The sequence below is a fragment of the Schistocerca americana genome, chromosome 2 (genome assembly GCF_021461395.2).
Source record: "Schistocerca americana isolate TAMUIC-IGC-003095 chromosome 2, iqSchAmer2.1, whole genome shotgun sequence".
In the NCBI taxonomy this organism is placed as follows: domain Eukaryota; kingdom Metazoa; phylum Arthropoda; class Insecta; order Orthoptera; family Acrididae; genus Schistocerca; species Schistocerca americana.
In genome coordinates, this window is record NC_060120.1 from 922,997,153 (window position 1) to 923,014,201 (window position 17,049).

The following is a 17,049-nucleotide window of genomic DNA, read 5'->3' on the forward strand; positions in this document are numbered from 1 at the left end:
AATGCAGCACTCAAATTCTACCTCAGTAGACATAATGTTCTGATCGGCTGTAATGGACATACCTCTTCCTATGGCCTCTAATCTGTCTTTTCGATATGTGTTCCATGAATCGCCGAATACCTCAGAGCTTTCCTAGTTTCAGGCAGCTCTCGGTCCCGGTAATGATTTGACCGCTAGAAGTTTCCTGGAGGGGAGTAAATTCGCTAACTTTGTTACGAATACTTCGGCGAATGACAGCTAAAATTTTGTCATTGGAAGTGTCATTACTCTGAACGCGGACAGATTTCTCTGTCTGCGAGAAGTCTGGCGATTGTTCATCAGAGAACCTCAACCTATGACCTAGCCTAAAACAAGACCCATGTGCACTCCAGAAGTACACTTCTACCTGAGTAGCAGCTTCCTTTGCACAGTGCACCCCCGCCTATCAAGGGGAGTCCTTCAGTTCCCCAGCCGATAACAAAGCTCCAGAAATCTCTAGCCAATAACGTCTTAGACTCGACGAAACCTTTAAGTGAGACCCTCCACTTGGCTCCAAACCGAAGGACCCCGATCGACTCAGGGAAAAATGTTGCATATTGCGTGCTCTGATTGTTGTCGAACATAGAAGAGTAGGCAGATCTCAAAAGATGGGTCACCCCATGTGCAGTCTCCTGCAAAAAGATCGTAGTTGCCACCATGCTGCCTGGATGACGTGACTTCTTCTGTCAACAACTCACCGAAAAGTGCGTCTCTTCATCACACAGGGAGGCCTCCAGAGCATGAACGAAGCGATGTATCACGTAGTTCCCTTTCTTGCCATTCCGTTCTTTGCTGACCAACCGTACAATGTGGCAAAGATTGTGCAAGCTGAACTTGGAGTCTCTCTGCAATTCAACGATCTCACAAAGGACTCCATACTTCAACATTCGCGAGCTGTTCTAGAGAATCAAAGGTACGTCTACCCTAAATAATAACAATTGTTTGGAAATTATGTACTGTTGCTGAACGTATAAGAATAGATGATCTCAAAACTTACGACAGATCACCGCGGGATGTATATTCAACCACACGTAAAGTTTAAGTCACTGCACAGAAACACTGCACAGTATTATATAAGATATTTAATATTCAATTACCAAAAGAATGCGGACATAATTTTCTGTTTACAGTAAATCAGCTACTAGAGATATCGTGTATGTTCTGTCATCGTATCCCATAAACTCTCAGAAACTCGTTGTATTCAGATCCATGTTATACAGGACACATTCATTACCACTAAAAGAACCTTAGCTGTGGCAGGAGATAGACACCATCAAAATAATAAAGAGATACAACAGCTACTCTTAAAATCTGCTTGACATGCTATCCATCAAGATCAATGAGACCATTAAAAATAAAATCCATGCTGAAAATGTATTACAATGTTGCCAGGGTACTCAAATCAATAAATAAAATAAATACAACAAACACATAAATAGGAAGCATACCGTATTTATTAGAGTTTTATCGAGGCCAGAATAGAATCAGATAATGGTAGAGTTTAAGCATAAGATTAATTTGAAAAACTGATGATATTCCAGACTAACTGTCAGAGTTTTTCTAGATTTTCTTTAAGCACATTTTGCCTTGCCTTTTGCAGTGTTATTGTTATTACTAAGATTCTTATTACTGTCGGATTTACCAGAAATAGGACATAGAGTTCTCAATGTACCGCTGCTACCATGCTGTCATGATTGCCCGGAAAAATATATCGAAGACACGGCACAAGTTTAAATCAGTCATTTTAATGCAGCTGTTTAGATGAATCTTAAGCTATATAGTGTGCCAAGAATTATACTTGGCAAGAAGTACACTGTAGTTACTACACTATTGTATAAAATATTAATAGCTGTCCACGTAATATATATTTTAAGGGTACTCGGAACATCCTATACCTCCAATGTTAAATGTAAGGAACATTTCCTTATTAACTATTAACACCAGAATGATGAAACTTTTACAGTATAATATGGATTTTAATTTATTGGTGTTTTTCGGAAGATATTAATTATTTTCTTACTGAAAATAATTGACACATTTTTGGCATAGTATTTTTGAAATAAAATCTATTATCAATTATGTATCACAAAAATGCTATGATACAAGGTGTATATTGGCACTGTTTACATTCCTTGAAAATTTTAAGTCTTTATCTCTAATAGTTTAGCAGAAAATGCTCCTTATATGGCGAAAAAGTGAACTTGTGGAAAACTAGTTTCAAAGTTTCACTAAAATTTTAGTGGAGTCCAGCACCATAAGAGGAGTTTTCACTGTCACTAGACATCTCCCCATCTAGCCTTCTTTTCACACCTTTCATTCTTTGTCTGGCTTGCCTCTCACACTCCTTTTCTATCCTTTCAGCATCCCGTTTCCTCTCATTGTCTATAGACATCATTGCACTCACCATGTACTTTCCGGGCATCACATCCAACTTCGGAAGCACATTGCACTTTATAATGTTACCTTTGTTGTACGTAGCAATGGCATCATATACTCCAAAATGAAGAGTATGAATTTCAACAAACACGTTTTCTGGGATTCTGGTCCAAATTACATTATTCACACTCTCATTTTGATTTTGTGTACGTCCATGGAGACATTTCTTAAAAAGTTCAGTTGCAGAAAGATCTCTGAAAATTGGTTTTATAGCCTTCATGACAGTTTCTGGTAGACTGTGATGATGCTTGTATACACGTTCAGATCCCTGATATTTGTTGTACTTGCACCAGGAATTGGGTCCCTGTGGGCATAGTTCATGTAGTGGTTCCTCGTCAGTCGATAAGGTGTGGTAGTAAAGTCCCATTACAGCCTTTTCCATTGCATCAACACTGTGAGTATTTTGTCTTATTTCCAGTCCATAGTCTCTCTGCAATCTGTTGATTACCTCGTCTGTCAATCTTCTAGCTCCACCCAAAGGTTTTCCATCACTGAGTACCTGGCCTTTCATTGTGGTCTTCAGTCGACGCAGCCTTGTTCCCACACGTTTCTGAACGTGACCTACGCACTCCTGTTTAGTAATGGTAACATCATTTCCATAAGGTTTCAGCTCAGATACAGCAGCAAAAGACTTCGAATCACCATCACCCAGAAACTGTAGGTATCTGACCTTGTACCACAGAAGAGAGCGACTGAAAATGTCTTTCACACCGGAAACTTCCATGGCCCCACTAGACCCACTGTAATTCCTTCGACAGTTTTCTACATGCTCATCCTTCACTCTTTTAGGACACCTACAGTGCTTGGATTTAATTACAACATCTATAACTTTTGTAGTATCAGCACTTGTTGCCGTTATTACCCCATTATGTGAAGTGTGCCCACGCTTCTGCCACGTACCATCTAGTGTGACAGTCAGGTCCCTAGGATTCTGAACGTCTGGAATTTCTTCATTCACCGCCACAGATTCCTCCACTGCTTCTTTCATGGATTCTTGGGCAATATCTTCAACACAGGATCCAACAACCGAGTTATATTTTGAGAATTTCGTTGGTGGTGATGGTAGATTCATTACACCACAAAACATTTGGCCAGCAGAGTATCCCTTACTGATTGACCTTAGAGCATAAACACATCTAATATTTACACCATAGTACTTGCTTTTCTCACTATCAGTTTCACCTTCGCCTATTTCGACATATTCTGAGTTCCAAAATGAAACACTGTAATGACAACAAGTACAGTGAAGATAGATTTCTGCTGCAAGTCCTATGTGTCGCTTAACATTTACTGACATACTCAATTTGCAACATTCCTTACACAGTACTGAACTCTCAATCACCTTTGAGGGCAATGAAATGTTAATTATTTCGTTCACATTATCCTCACTACACTTCTCCAATAAACTGCAGTATTTTTCAGTTGATCCATGCAACTTCTTGCTTCTGCTAGAGACAGGAGTAGATTTCACTTCATGAATAACCTCACTATTTTCAGAATCATTTCCCAAGGTCGGAGAAATAGTCACAGTTCCACTAGTGTACCTCGGAGGAGGCTTCTTCCTCTTGTGAACTCTGTCACTAAATCGAGGCATTATGATAAGTTCCATTTACGCAATAGAAATACAACACAAATCGTGCAATAATCACCAAATGCTCAATGTAAACAACAGTATCCAAAGACTACAATACGCAGACAAAAGAATTGCCTATCAAATCGTGTTGCCAACATAATATAAAGTCTTTGGAAAGACCGGAAGTTTTGAAAAACGATGTTTTCAATGAACATGTATCCATGGAAATTCAATGTCGCGACATGCGCTCTACAGCACATTATTGAAAATAATATTTTCAGTACTTGGAGTTGAGCTACAGGTAAGATTAATATGTCATTTTAAAGAGGAAGATCTGTAGTATTTTATTTCACAATAAACTGAAAACCCATAATTTCATCATTTTTAGGTTCCGGGCTCCCTTAAGGTAACTTACATTAACACCTAAGAAGTGAGGGCATTTCGTTAGTATATGCTGTGCACATTTTGTAAATTACTAACATGATTACGGCTGCCGTCCTTTAAGAGCTAATAATTTAAAATTATATTTCTATATGATTAAATCGAACGTCCACTTCCAGTTAACAAGTAAATTTAGAAAATATTCACAATAAATGATATTATTTTTTTCCATATTTTTGTGGTAAGTTCCTATGGGACCAAACTGCTGAGGTCATCGGTCCCTAGACTTACACGCAACATAATCAAACCAATTCACGCTAAGGACAACACACACACCCATGCCCGAGGATGACTTGAACCTCCGACTGGGGTAGCTGCGCGAACCGTACCAAGACGCCTGAAACCGCGCGGCTAACCCGCGTGGCTAATGATTTTATTCACATACCAATAATAATGGCTTGACATTCGAAAAAGTCAGAATGACTGGAGAAACTTTTGCTGTACAGCCACAAAAATAATAGAAAATCAAGAAATAAAGTTTTAAAAATAATTATGGTACAACTTTCGTAGAATCACTAGTATTTTGTTTGCTTTCGAAACTTTACATCACCTATGTTAATGGATTCATTGAATTAATTTCGTTACAAAGTGAATCGAGGGCCAGCATTCCACTAGATGAATATGCGATCGTTCACAAAACCATAGTTAAATTGACCCTAGACTTAACCAAGACTATGGTGACCACAGTGAGTCCAAGCAAACAAATAATTGTTCTCAGATATTACAACAACGAACACTTTATTTCTAACACAGGAAATGAGAGTAAGTAACAAGTAGGTGAGACTGGGGCACATTGGCCGTAGAGGCACGAAGAGCAGTTGATATTATTTCGTGAAACTCCCGTCAGAACACGCAACCGACCAAGGGGGGTTGGTAGCAACAGTACCGTCGTTTTCCCACAAACACGTCGATACAGTTAAATTGTCGAGTGAGGGTATGCACGCATTTCGTGCTTTCTTGTTCGTGAAAGTAAATTTTGCTTACTCAAGCTATTTTGTTGTGTGCTCGAATACAATACTCTTTCTAAACAAATAAGTAGAGCGATCGAAGTCTATAGCTTAAGAATTATTTTAACAGTGTTTACAGAGGTAAAGTTCTAAACGTTTTCATAAAAGAACTAAAATAATTCCAATATGGTAATGGAGCACAGTGGCCCACTTAAGTATGGGCACGTCTGTTCATATGGTCAGCCTGCCCCACTCTCTTTATGAAAGTAAGTACTCTTATCTAATAAGTATATTCGTAATCAAAGTCTACATCACATAGGATGCAATTTTTACGTAAGAAAATTGTGTCTTGCATCGATTTTTAGCCGGTGGCATGTATGTGATTTTCATTTTTATTTCTATTTAATTTTTTGTCACCGATTCCCTCTTAGATAACAGATAGACGTGATCCCGATACTGTTGGCTGTGTTTTCATTGTTTAAGTTGTCCCTTCAATTATTCAAGAACTCAGTGGTAGGCTTATGCTGTCGAAACAATGGCTATTAATTTGAAAGTCGCGCTACCCAATGCCTGAAAAACGTAACCATTTGAGAAATGGCAACCAAGGAAAACGATAGAAAACTGACGATAAGGAACTTCAGCAATACTGACCGACCCTCCAGTGAAATACGCGTTACAATAAAAACGACAAGCCTCCACAGACAGAAAAGAAAACACTATAAAGGGAAAGATGGGTGTTCTGCGTAATAATAAGCTATACTCTAAAGAAGTTCCCCTGATCATGCAAAATCACACGATAAAACTCAGTAAGCCAGTATATATTCCTAAGATGGTTCTTTAAGACGAAGAAGATGAGGATGCCCTGTCTCGTAGTTGTCTTAAACCTTTTCCTCACCGCTATCTAGGGGGTGAAACGATTCAATGGACAAAATGTAAGCGTTAGTCACAACTGTCATGTGTTAAAAATGACACAAAAGGACTGTTTTTAAATAATGAACTATGAAGATGCTGTTGGACACTCAAACGAAGATTTATAAAATTTCTGGACATACTTTTCCGTCAAACTATTTGACAACGTGACTCGACAAGTTCCTCGTCTCAAAGCCACGTTATTTCCACATTTGCGGAACCGAAAAGTTACGCCAACGTTAGCAGACTATCCTAAATAGTGAAGGAAAACACATTATTGACGACTATAAAGTGTTATGTTTAGCTGGCCGGTGTGGGCGAACGGTTCTAGGCGCTTCAGTCTGGGACCGCGCGACCGCTACTGTCGCAGGTTCGAATCCTGCCTCGGGCATGGATGTGTGTGATGTCCTTAGTTAGGTTTAAGTAGTTCTATGTTCTAGGGGACTGATGACCTCAGATGTTAAGTCCCGTAGTGCTCAGAGCCATTTGAACCATGTTGTTACGTTTATCTGTTTTGTTTATTTAGCTCACGGAAAAACTCTACGAACTTTCTGCTCGAATCTCTTCCTACTCATACCTTTCGTCTTCCTGTGCAGGTACAAAGAGAACATGAACAGGCTATCAGAGATATTCCGCGAGCACCAGGCGGACTCTTTGGAGCGCGCCGTGTGGTGGGTGGAGTACGTGATACGTCATAAGGGGGCCCCGCACATGCGCAGTGCTGCCCTCGACCTGCACTGGTGGCAGCTGCTGCTACTCGACGTCATCGCCTTCATCTTGCTGTCAACGTGCGCCGTTATGTACGCCGCCTTCTACTTCATACGGCAGATCACTGCTGCGATGAAGGATACTAAGAGAAAAGATAAGAAACAGTTGTGATGTACGACGCCTCTATTTAGCTGTTTAATCACGTTTCTCATACTGAACTGCCTCAAATGTTGAAGAGTGTACTCTTCTTTCTAAGCATGAGTCATGTTATAAACATTATGATGTGAATGCACAACACCAGATTGATCCTGTTATACTGGACTGTATTGGTTGTAAAGAGGAAACAAGTAATCGATTTCCTTCTCAGTGTTTTTTTTTTCGTTCTTAAAATAATAATATGTGTCTAGGGTATTGATAAATCGCTTCAGCTGTGTTTAGTCCTTTATTTTTAGACCGCTATCGGTTTCATGGCATTAACAGGCACATCTGAGGGTGAACATTTAAGTAAAACATTACAGCTAAAAGGCTTGACAATTTGTAGCCAATATTCGTTGCCTGTCACAATAAAACGCCTCTAAACGCCGGTGCGCGATTGAATAAAACAGCCTGATGGATGGACTGACTTCAGTCTCATATGGTAGATGGGGCCGCTTCTATAGACAATTGCAAATGTGGGACACGGCCATGTGATGTGCTTCTGTTAGACACAGCACGTGCCCATCTCCCCTATTCATGATTGTCTATAGACTGGAGAAATGGCACCACCCACCAGATTAAATTGGAAGCAATACATTCATCTGGCTCTTTTATTAATTGACATACAGCCTTTTAGTAGTGTGACGGACAACGATTTTTGGGCACAAAGGTCCGAGCACTTTATGTATAATGTTTTAGTTATATGATCACCTGAGGATGTGGTTTTTAATGCCACAAAACCGGTGGTGATATGAAAATAAAGGACTGAATACAATGAAGCGGTTTCTTATTACCCAAGATAATTGCTCATAGCTCTGGTTGCCCTACCTGCATGATTGGCTGCAATAACATTTGTTGTCACCACACTTAGCAAGTAGGTTGGGTTATGGTAATGGGATTCTAATTTTCTTTAGGATTCAGACAAGCTACTCACCAAGCCATTGTGACTACATTAATTTTTAATTCATACTCGAATATTGACTACTGCTCTCAGAGAAGAAGAAGTACTGCAACTGTGTGTGTGTGTGTGTGTGTGTGTGTGTGTGTGTGTGTGTGTATGAGTTGGCCATTATGAAGGTATACACATGTGGGTGGCTTATCGAATTTCCAGCTCTCGAGCCACTGGATATCAATGCAGGTGTAGCTGCACCTCTACAGTCGTCAGATAATTTGGGTGGCTTATTGGAATGGCGGATCTAGAGCCAGCAGCTGTCGACTTAGCCATGGCTGTATTTGTGTGGTTGTCCGACAATGTGGGCGCCTTATGGAATTAGCTGCTCTCAAGCCAGCGGTTCTTGACCTAGAGTCGGCTATACGAGTATCTCTATGTTCGTTGGACACTGTCTCCCACTGCTGCTACTGCATAAAGGGAGCATTTGATGTGGCGCGTGGCAGGACAGAGGGTGACGGCGGCAGCAGTGACGAGGGCAGTGGGACACTAGCACCCATTCATGGCAAGTAACAGTACTTTCTGTGATTCTCACTCTTTCAACAATATGGGTAGCTTTCTTCGATAAGGCAGGGCAAGAACAAGAACAATTTGTAGGAAACATTTTGTTTTTATTTCCATACGTACAGTTTACTTCCATTGTATTGTGCGATATTTTACAAACAATTGTCTTCCATAAGCCTTAAATTTAGCCTGTATTACATTCAGTCCAGTAGGCATGACAATGTACGTAGCAATACTGTCTGAGAATTGTGCTTCTATGGACTTTATAAGGTCAACACTTGTATTCTTAAAACACTTGTGTACTTTGGCACTGGCTGCATATATGCATTCATACACTGTTATAATTGATTCACATTATTTAGATATTTATAAATTCATATTATGTATTTATGTTTTTGTGCAAATAGTTCACAAAGTCGTGGTACACGCCTCTAACATACGGACACCAGTGATTCAGTCTGTCTATGGGAATTCTCAAAGCACAGCATATTAAGAATACTAATTCGTTTTACGTAGATTCCTGTGCCAACGTAATCAGTTCAAGCACAGCTTTCTCATGTATATTAACTATTGGAACATTCCTCCTAAACATATGAACGTCGATTCGGGTATGTGATGGATCAAACTCGGTGTTCATCTTCTTCTCAACGTGCTTCACTGCTATCTGGCTGCACAGAGAGTCCCATTCGTAATAAGAATACAGCACTCTAGCACCAACACACTGAAAGTTTTCGAAAATTTTGTACATGGCTGCACGTTCAGAGACCGTGAATAGTTACAATTAAAAGGAAACAGCCCTCGGTCACTATTAACCGGGTTTCAACACTACTAGGAGTGTCTTCCTCAGAATGTAAATCAAAGAATGGTCTATAACATGGTCACAGAATTATGACTAAAGACGTATGATAGAGTATAAGTACGCAATTATCGTGAAAGACTGGCAGTACTTATGTCATTTATAAAATAATAAATATGCCAAAAGGACATTAGTCACAAAGATATTCAAGATAAAGAAAACTGTGATGGCGAGTCACTAAGGGCTGCTCGTTACTTGCGTGGTGCAGGTTGAAAAACGGACCGAGGTGCCCTCGTTAACAAATGCGGCCAGGTGAACATGGCACTGCGACGAGCGCGCCATCTAGTAGCCGTAGATACAATTAGGCTACTTCATATTGAAATATAGGCAGAAATGATGATAAATAAACAGTATTTGATACATAATGGAAAGCATTGTTAGTTTGATAGTTAGCATACAACATTACATTTTGTAACAGATAAAACATGAAAACATCATTATGAAAATGTAGATAGAACTGAATGACAAATTGTAGAAAGCAATTTTACGTGAAATGGAGCCAAGAAACATTTGATAATTGAAAAACGTAGGACTACCTTAGAAGGAAAAGAACATATTGGCAACCTGCACAAGGAGATCCGAAGTCAGATATCGAGTAACGGCTTTATACCGTTGAAAAAATTTTTGTTACGTAGCTGTAGCTGTTCGTTAAGGATGAGGCTATCCTTTCGAGCAAAATGCTTGAAAATCTCTAATTCTTCTAGAATATCTAGTCTACGCCCTTTCTTTTCGGTGTGCAAAATGTTGCTATCGCAGATGGCTTTAGGTGAATGACCTGTAATTAGAAGATGGTCGGCAAAAGACTAATTTTGGGGGCTAGTGCCATTTTTTCTTAGCAAGTGTTCTTTATATCTGGTAGCGAAGGCACGTCCAGTTTGTCCTATATAGTAAGAGGAGCAAGTATCGTAGACAATTTTGTAGACACCAGAATTTTCTAAAGGGGAATGCATAGGATGTAAATTATGAATGAAGCTCTTTTTTTCAAATTGTTATTAGTAGAAAAAGCAACGTTGCAATCGTATTTCTTTCGAAGAATGCGTTGGATCTGATAAGAGATAGGCCCCACGAAAAGAATAGAGAATTTTTTTTTTTCGTTAGATTCGATAACAGAAGTGCCTAGCGTAGTAATTCTTTTAGCAGTTTCCTTTTTAAGGACGTCATCTACTATGTTAGGTTTATACTCGTCGTTAACTGCTATTGTTTTAAGTAAATTGATTTCGTCGTTGAAGTTTTCTTTAGAAAGTGGGACGGAAATGGCTCGGTGAACAGCAGAATGAAAGAAGGCTTTTTTATGCGATTGTGGATGAGTAGTAGATGCAGGAACGATCTGGTCGGTATAGGTTACTTTACGAAAAATATTGAAAGAAATTTTATTTGTTTCTATAGTAAGCGTCAAGTCAAGGAAGTTTAATTGACAGGCCTAATTTTCAAATGCGATAGTGAAAGAAATTTTCTCATGAAGATCACTGAATAGGTTAAAGATACGACCAACACCGTCAACGGGTCCTTTTTAGATTATTAGAATATGATCAACGTATCTGGGATAAGAAAGAGTGCCTAGTGACGCAGCTGGAAAACAATTAAAAAATTTTCTTCTATGGAGTTGATGAAAATATCGGCAAGGATACCATCTAACAGATTTCCCATAGCGAAACCGTCGGATTGCTGGTACAAATGTCCATTAAATTCTAAATAGTTGTACTTGACTACGACTGAGATGAGATTCATGAAGTCTGTGATTTGTTCAATTGAAATATCTTTTTTGAACCGACGTATTTTTTTTTTTCTACAGTTGTAAGCGTTTCCTGTACAAGGACGTTAGTATAAAGATTTTTAATATCGAAAGAAGCTAACTTGGTGTCTGAACTGCATTCTAAATCTTTTATTTTTTGGACTAAGGTGTGACTGTTTGGGAAGGAAAAATTGTTCACAAAAACAAAGGATTTCCTAAGAGCTTCATGCAGAAATTTGGCCAGATCATGGTATGCACTATTCATACTATTAGATATCGGGCGTATCTGCTGATTAGGTTATTGGATTTTAAACTGAGACCGACGTTTTGGGGGCTGAGGGTACATGTTAATGAGCATTTTCTTCTGAAACGGTTTGAGTAGGAAATTTGCGCTGTTGATGGCTGTCCTGACCTCGTTTTGTAAAACTGGAGAGACCAACTTTAAGATCTACAAGTTGGTCTCGATAGTAAAAAAAATAGATAATGCTTGTCAAACTCATATTGCTATGACTACATTTACACATTTAGACCCACTGGCAGTCAAATTATGTGTGTTGGCGAATAGAAGTATTCTGCTAGAACTTAACCAACGATGGGCGATGTGAGGATGTTCGAGTCGTCGCTGCTGTAGCGGTTGTGGAGGTACAGGATAGGAAGACTGTGCCTGCTGCTGCAGCTGCGGTGGCACACCTTCTGCAAGTACTGGACAGGAGCACACAGAGCTGCTGGTAAATAACAATGTGAATATATGAATGAATATATTAATAAATGATTATAACAGTAAAAATATTAATAATAATGGATGGATAAATGCTTACTTTCATATGAAAGTCTTATTGTTCTTATTTTGCCTAGGAGCGCTGCTTAGTCCCTGACAATGGTGCTCTTTTCACCACAGAACTCGAATTAGGAGGCTCAGGCAACAGGATTTTTATAAAATAAAGTAGGGAAGGTGAAGAGAGAACTCGATTCCTATTGGTCCAAGGATTTCACGCCTTCTTTTAAGACGGAAAGGAGACGAGGGAGAGATGTGACCTGGAATGTAACACTACCAGTGCATGGGCTGGTCTCGGGGGGGGGGGGGGGGGGGAGGGGGGGGAGAAGTATGTGCGTTGTACTGGTGTTCCTCTGGGTGGCAATGAATACATGTTACTCAACTGTCCCAGGTGTAGCCTGTCACTAGAAGTGACCTTAAGATTGTTATCTCAGCTCATATGACCACTTGATAACTCATGGACTCAAGTTTGCAATAAGGAAGCTCAAAAAGTCCCTGTAACTTTCCTCGTATCCTCTTTTTCCAGGAGCTCTAGTTAAAGAAGTCAAGCGTGTCTAGAGTGATTTCAGGTGGTAGACTCGAGCACTTGTGTCTGATGTGCATGGTGACAGCACTGACCAGCCGGCCAGTGTGACCGAGCGGTTCTTGGCGCTTCATTCTGGAACTGCGCGACCGCTACGGTCGCAGGTTCGAATCCTGCTTCGGGCATGTATGTGTGTGATGTCCTTAGGTTAGTTAGGTTTAAGTAGTTCTAAGTTCTAGGGGACTAATGACCTCAGATGTTGAGTCCCATAGTGCTCAGAGCCATTTTGAACACTGTCCATGAAATACAGGAGTCCTCGTTTGAGTCCCAGTACACAAAATAAGAAAAAAAATTGGTTTCATTAAATTTAAATCAAAACAAGAAATAATGCAGCAAGTAACTAAAGCAATAAATCTATGATATAAATGCACTTGTATGCCATAAAATATGATTACTTCATGTTTAGTAGCCTTAAGGGGATCGCCCTCTCTGAACGCTTGAAAAATAAGTTACAATCATGATTTTTTTTCAACTAAAATATTTAATGCTGTATCAGATGAGACAGTTTCTCTTCTAACACTTTTGTCCTTAAGAAATTATTTTTGTGTTCACTTCAGACGCTACCTGTAACCGCAGCACCAGGTGGACAGACTCATGGCCCCCTGAACGTTGGTCGTCGGTAGAAATTCCGGACACCCTTCTATTGGACTTATGACAACATAACTTTCCATAAGCAGTTTTCAATATATTGAGTTCCAGCAAAATGGTGACACTTTGAAACGATTGTCATGTTCTTTGCCCACAAAATCGAGACGAAACCGTACACAGAAAATAAATTTTTGAAAATATCAGCTACATACGCTGGTAGAAAATTTAATTTAGAATTACAGCATCAAATTTCGATCTCGTTCGTATGTACCGTTCGCACGTTATATTTCCCACCGATCTGAAAAATAGAGTTTGGAGAGAATGGCGTTTAGAGTTTTAGCTTCCATTTCTCTAGTTAAGTTAAACATGCCCGTAATCAGCGATTTATGGAGCATACAGCAATTCTTCCAGATCTAAAGATCCATTTTTCCGAGGCCATGGTGGTCGTTCGGGCCTCTTTGGCAGCTTCTGTCATCGGCTGCGCTGTTCGCCCAATACGCTTTCAGTCCGCTTGTCAGCAGAAGTTGTAACAGGCTGGTCCGATCTCAAGTTCGAGCATGTTCATAATTTCGATAATACCTGTCACCCCGTCGTTGAAATTACATGCTGCCACACTGGCCGCGATGTCGACTATTTTCCCCCTTTGCTTGAATGGTTTTCGGAAATGTTTTTTCCCAAATCGCCTTGTAACTCGATAACGGAGTTTCTGCGGACTTGAGATGAAAACAATATTTTAAGCATAAAGAATAAAAAAGAATGGAAAGAGAGAAATTCTTTGAAACTTTCAAAGAGGATAACCCCCCTTTAAGACGGCCCAACAGCGTTGACGTTACAAGTAGGCAGTCGTGACTCATATAATTAGATACTTACCTACAGGAGAGCAGTCAAACTAATCTTTTGGATCCTCCGAGTCGTCAGGCACATTTTCTCTGGTCGTCCAGAAGGCACTTGCAATTTCCTTTTTGTGTTGTGTGGCTGGAGTCAGTCGAAACAAATACTGCTCATCATCACGACTCACATATGACTCTGTGTCGATGAAAGGCGTCGGTTCGTTTCCCCTTGCAAACAAAATTATTTTTATAGCGGAATTTTACGTGTCCTTTCGACAGAGCAGTTCCAGGTAAGTCTCGTCCGACACCCGTTTTGTAGTATGTATTAACAGGGGCAGTAAAACACGTAGCGTAACGAGTACCCCAGCAACGACACCACTGAGCTGGCAAGCGCTATCTGCTACTGCCAAGCATACAGTGATAGAAAGTCGCTGCTGTTTATTCTTCGTGTCTTACGGTCCCTGTTAATACATGTCTACACACATCAAAAAAAGTTCCGGAACCTGTACAGAAAACTGGAATAGAGATGAACATAAACATCACATTTGTCCTTTTTATTGTTCATGAAAACCACACATTACATGTTCCCCCAAACAGCGAGACCCTCAGAGGTGGTGGTCCAGATTGTTGTACACACCGATATCTCTAATACCCAGTAGCACGACCTTTCGCATTGATGCATGCCTGTATTCGTCGTGGCATACTATCCACAAGTTCATCAAGGCACTGTTGGTCCAGATTGTCCCACTCCTCGACGGCGATTCAACGTAGATTCTTCAGAGTGGTTGGTGGGTCACGTCGCCCATTAACAGCTCTTTTCAATCTATGCCACACATGTTCAGTAGGGTTTATGTCTGGAGAACGTGCTAGCCACTCTAGTCGAGCGATGTCGTTGTCCTGAGGTAAGTTAAAATGGTTCAAATGGCTCTGAGCACTATGGGACTTCTGAGGTCATCAGTCCCCTAGAACCTAGAACCACTTAAACCTAACTAACATAAGGACATCACACACATCCATGACCGAGGCAGGATTCGAACCTGCGACCGTAGCGGTCGCACGGTTCCAGACTGTAGCGCCTAGAACCACTCGGCCACCCTGGCCGGCTGAGGCAAGTCATTCACAAGATGTGCACGATGGGGTCGCGAATTGTCATCCCTGAAGACGAATACCTCGCCAGTACGCTGCCGATATGGTTACACTATCGGTCGGAGGATTGCATTCACGTCTCTTACAGCCGTTACGGCGCCTTCCACGACCACCAGCGGCGTTCGTCGGCCCCACATAATGCCAGCCCAAAACAGCAGGGAACCTCCACCTTGCTGCACTGGCTGGATAGTGTGTCTAAGGCGTTCAGCCTGACTGAGTTGTCTCCAAACACGTCTCCGACGATTATCTGTTTGAAGGCATATGCGGCACTCATCGATGAAGAGAACGTGATGCCAATCCTGAGCGATCCATTCGGCATGTTGTCGGGCCGATCCGTACCGCGCTGCATGGTGTCGTGGTTGCAAAGGTGGACCTCGCCATGGACGTCAGGAGTGAAGTTGTACATCATGCAGCCTATTGCGCACAGTTTGAGTCGTAACGCGACGTCCTGTAGCTGCACGATAAGAATTATTCAACATGGCGGTGTTGCTGTCAGGGTTCCTCCGAGTCATAATCCGTAGGTAGCGGTCATCCACTGTAGTAGTAGCCCTTGGGCGGCCTGAGCGAGGCATGTCATCGACAGGCCCTGTTCCTCTGTACCTCCTCCATGTCCGAACAACGTCGCTTTGGTTCACTCCGAGACGCCTGGACACTTCCCTTGTTGGGAGCCCTTCCTGGCACAAAGTAACAATGCGGACGCGACCGAACCGCGGTACTGACCGACTAGGCTTGGTTGAACTACAGACAACACGAGCCGTGTACCTCCTTCCTGGTGGAATGACTGGAACTGATCGGCTGTCGTACCCCCTCCGTAAAATTGGCGCTCCTCGTGCATGGTTGTTTACATCTTTGGGCGGCTTTAGTGATACAATATCCACAGTCAACGTCTATCTTCAGGAATTCTGGGAACCGGCATGATGCAAAACTTTCTTTGATGTGTGTGTAAAACGAATATCGGAATAGATTAATTTGTGAGCTCTCTGTCGAATGGGGAAGTAAAATTCCGATTTAAAATCAATTTTGATTGTAATGGGATCAAACCGACACTTCTCTTGTTACTGAGTGTCGCATGAAAGACGTGGACAGTAATTGTTTCGGATGACTCCAGCTACACAGCGCAAAAAAGAAATTGCAAATACCTGCCAAAACACAAGAAAAAATGCGCCTGAAGGCTCTTAGACATTCGGTTCTGTGGAGTCTCGTTTATGTATACCTCATTCAGCCAGTATTGAATGGAATGCCGGCCCGAGTGGCCGAGCAGTTCTAGGCGCTACAGTCTGGGACCGCGCGACCGCTAAGGCCGCAGGTTCGAATCCTGCCTCGGGCATGGATGTGTGTGATGTCCTTAGGTTAGTTATGTTTAATAGTTCTAAGTTGTAGGGGACTGATGACCTCAGAAGTTAAGTCCCATAGTGCTCAGAGCCATTTGAACCATTTTCTTGACTGGAATGTCTATTGACTCACTGCAGGGGGTACAGACAGGCAATCGTGGGAAGTACTTTTGAACACTTTTTCTGAAAACTGCCTTCAGCATCTACCTCGGCAGCTCACACGCAGTGGAAATATTTTTGCCCTGTAGCTACAAATAGGCCGGATCTTACGGACAATGTGGGTATAGAAACGGGGATTAGTAATCACGATGTCATTGTAGCAATTGTGGTTACGAAAGGTAATAAATCTCTAGAAAGCTAGGAGGATAGAGCAGATAAGTTGTTGTTAGCATCTCACTTACACAGTGAACTGACATCACCTAGGTCCAATAAGATGGGGACGTAGAGGAATTGTGGACAAAATTTGAGGTGGCTGTAAAACGTGGTCTGGAGAGTTGCGTGCCTCATAAGAGGATAAAGGTGTAAAAA

The 17,049-nt window shown here is 41.2% G+C and overlaps 1 protein-coding gene across 1 annotated transcript; it reads left to right on the forward strand.

Moving 5' to 3' along the window:
• The first annotated feature begins 715 nt into the window (after positions 1-715).
• On the forward strand, positions 716-7,203 carry LOC124594553 (UDP-glucosyltransferase 2-like). Its single transcript, XM_047132924.1, has 2 exons — positions 716-931; positions 6,921-7,203. Exons 1-2 carry the CDS (start codon positions 759-761, stop codon positions 7,201-7,203), a joined length of 456 nt encoding a protein of 151 aa, XP_046988880.1. The 5' UTR covers positions 716-758.
• Positions 7,204-17,049: the final 9,846 nt, after the last annotated feature.

Coding starts and splice junctions, on each gene's coding strand:
- LOC124594553 (XM_047132924.1), top strand. CDS start 759: ATGAACGAAGCGATGTATCACGTAGTTCCCTTTCTTGCCATTCCGTTC. Junction 932..6,920: donor GCTGTTCTAGAGAATCAAAG/GTACGTCTACCC, acceptor CTTCCTGTGCAG/GTACAAAGAGAACATGAACA.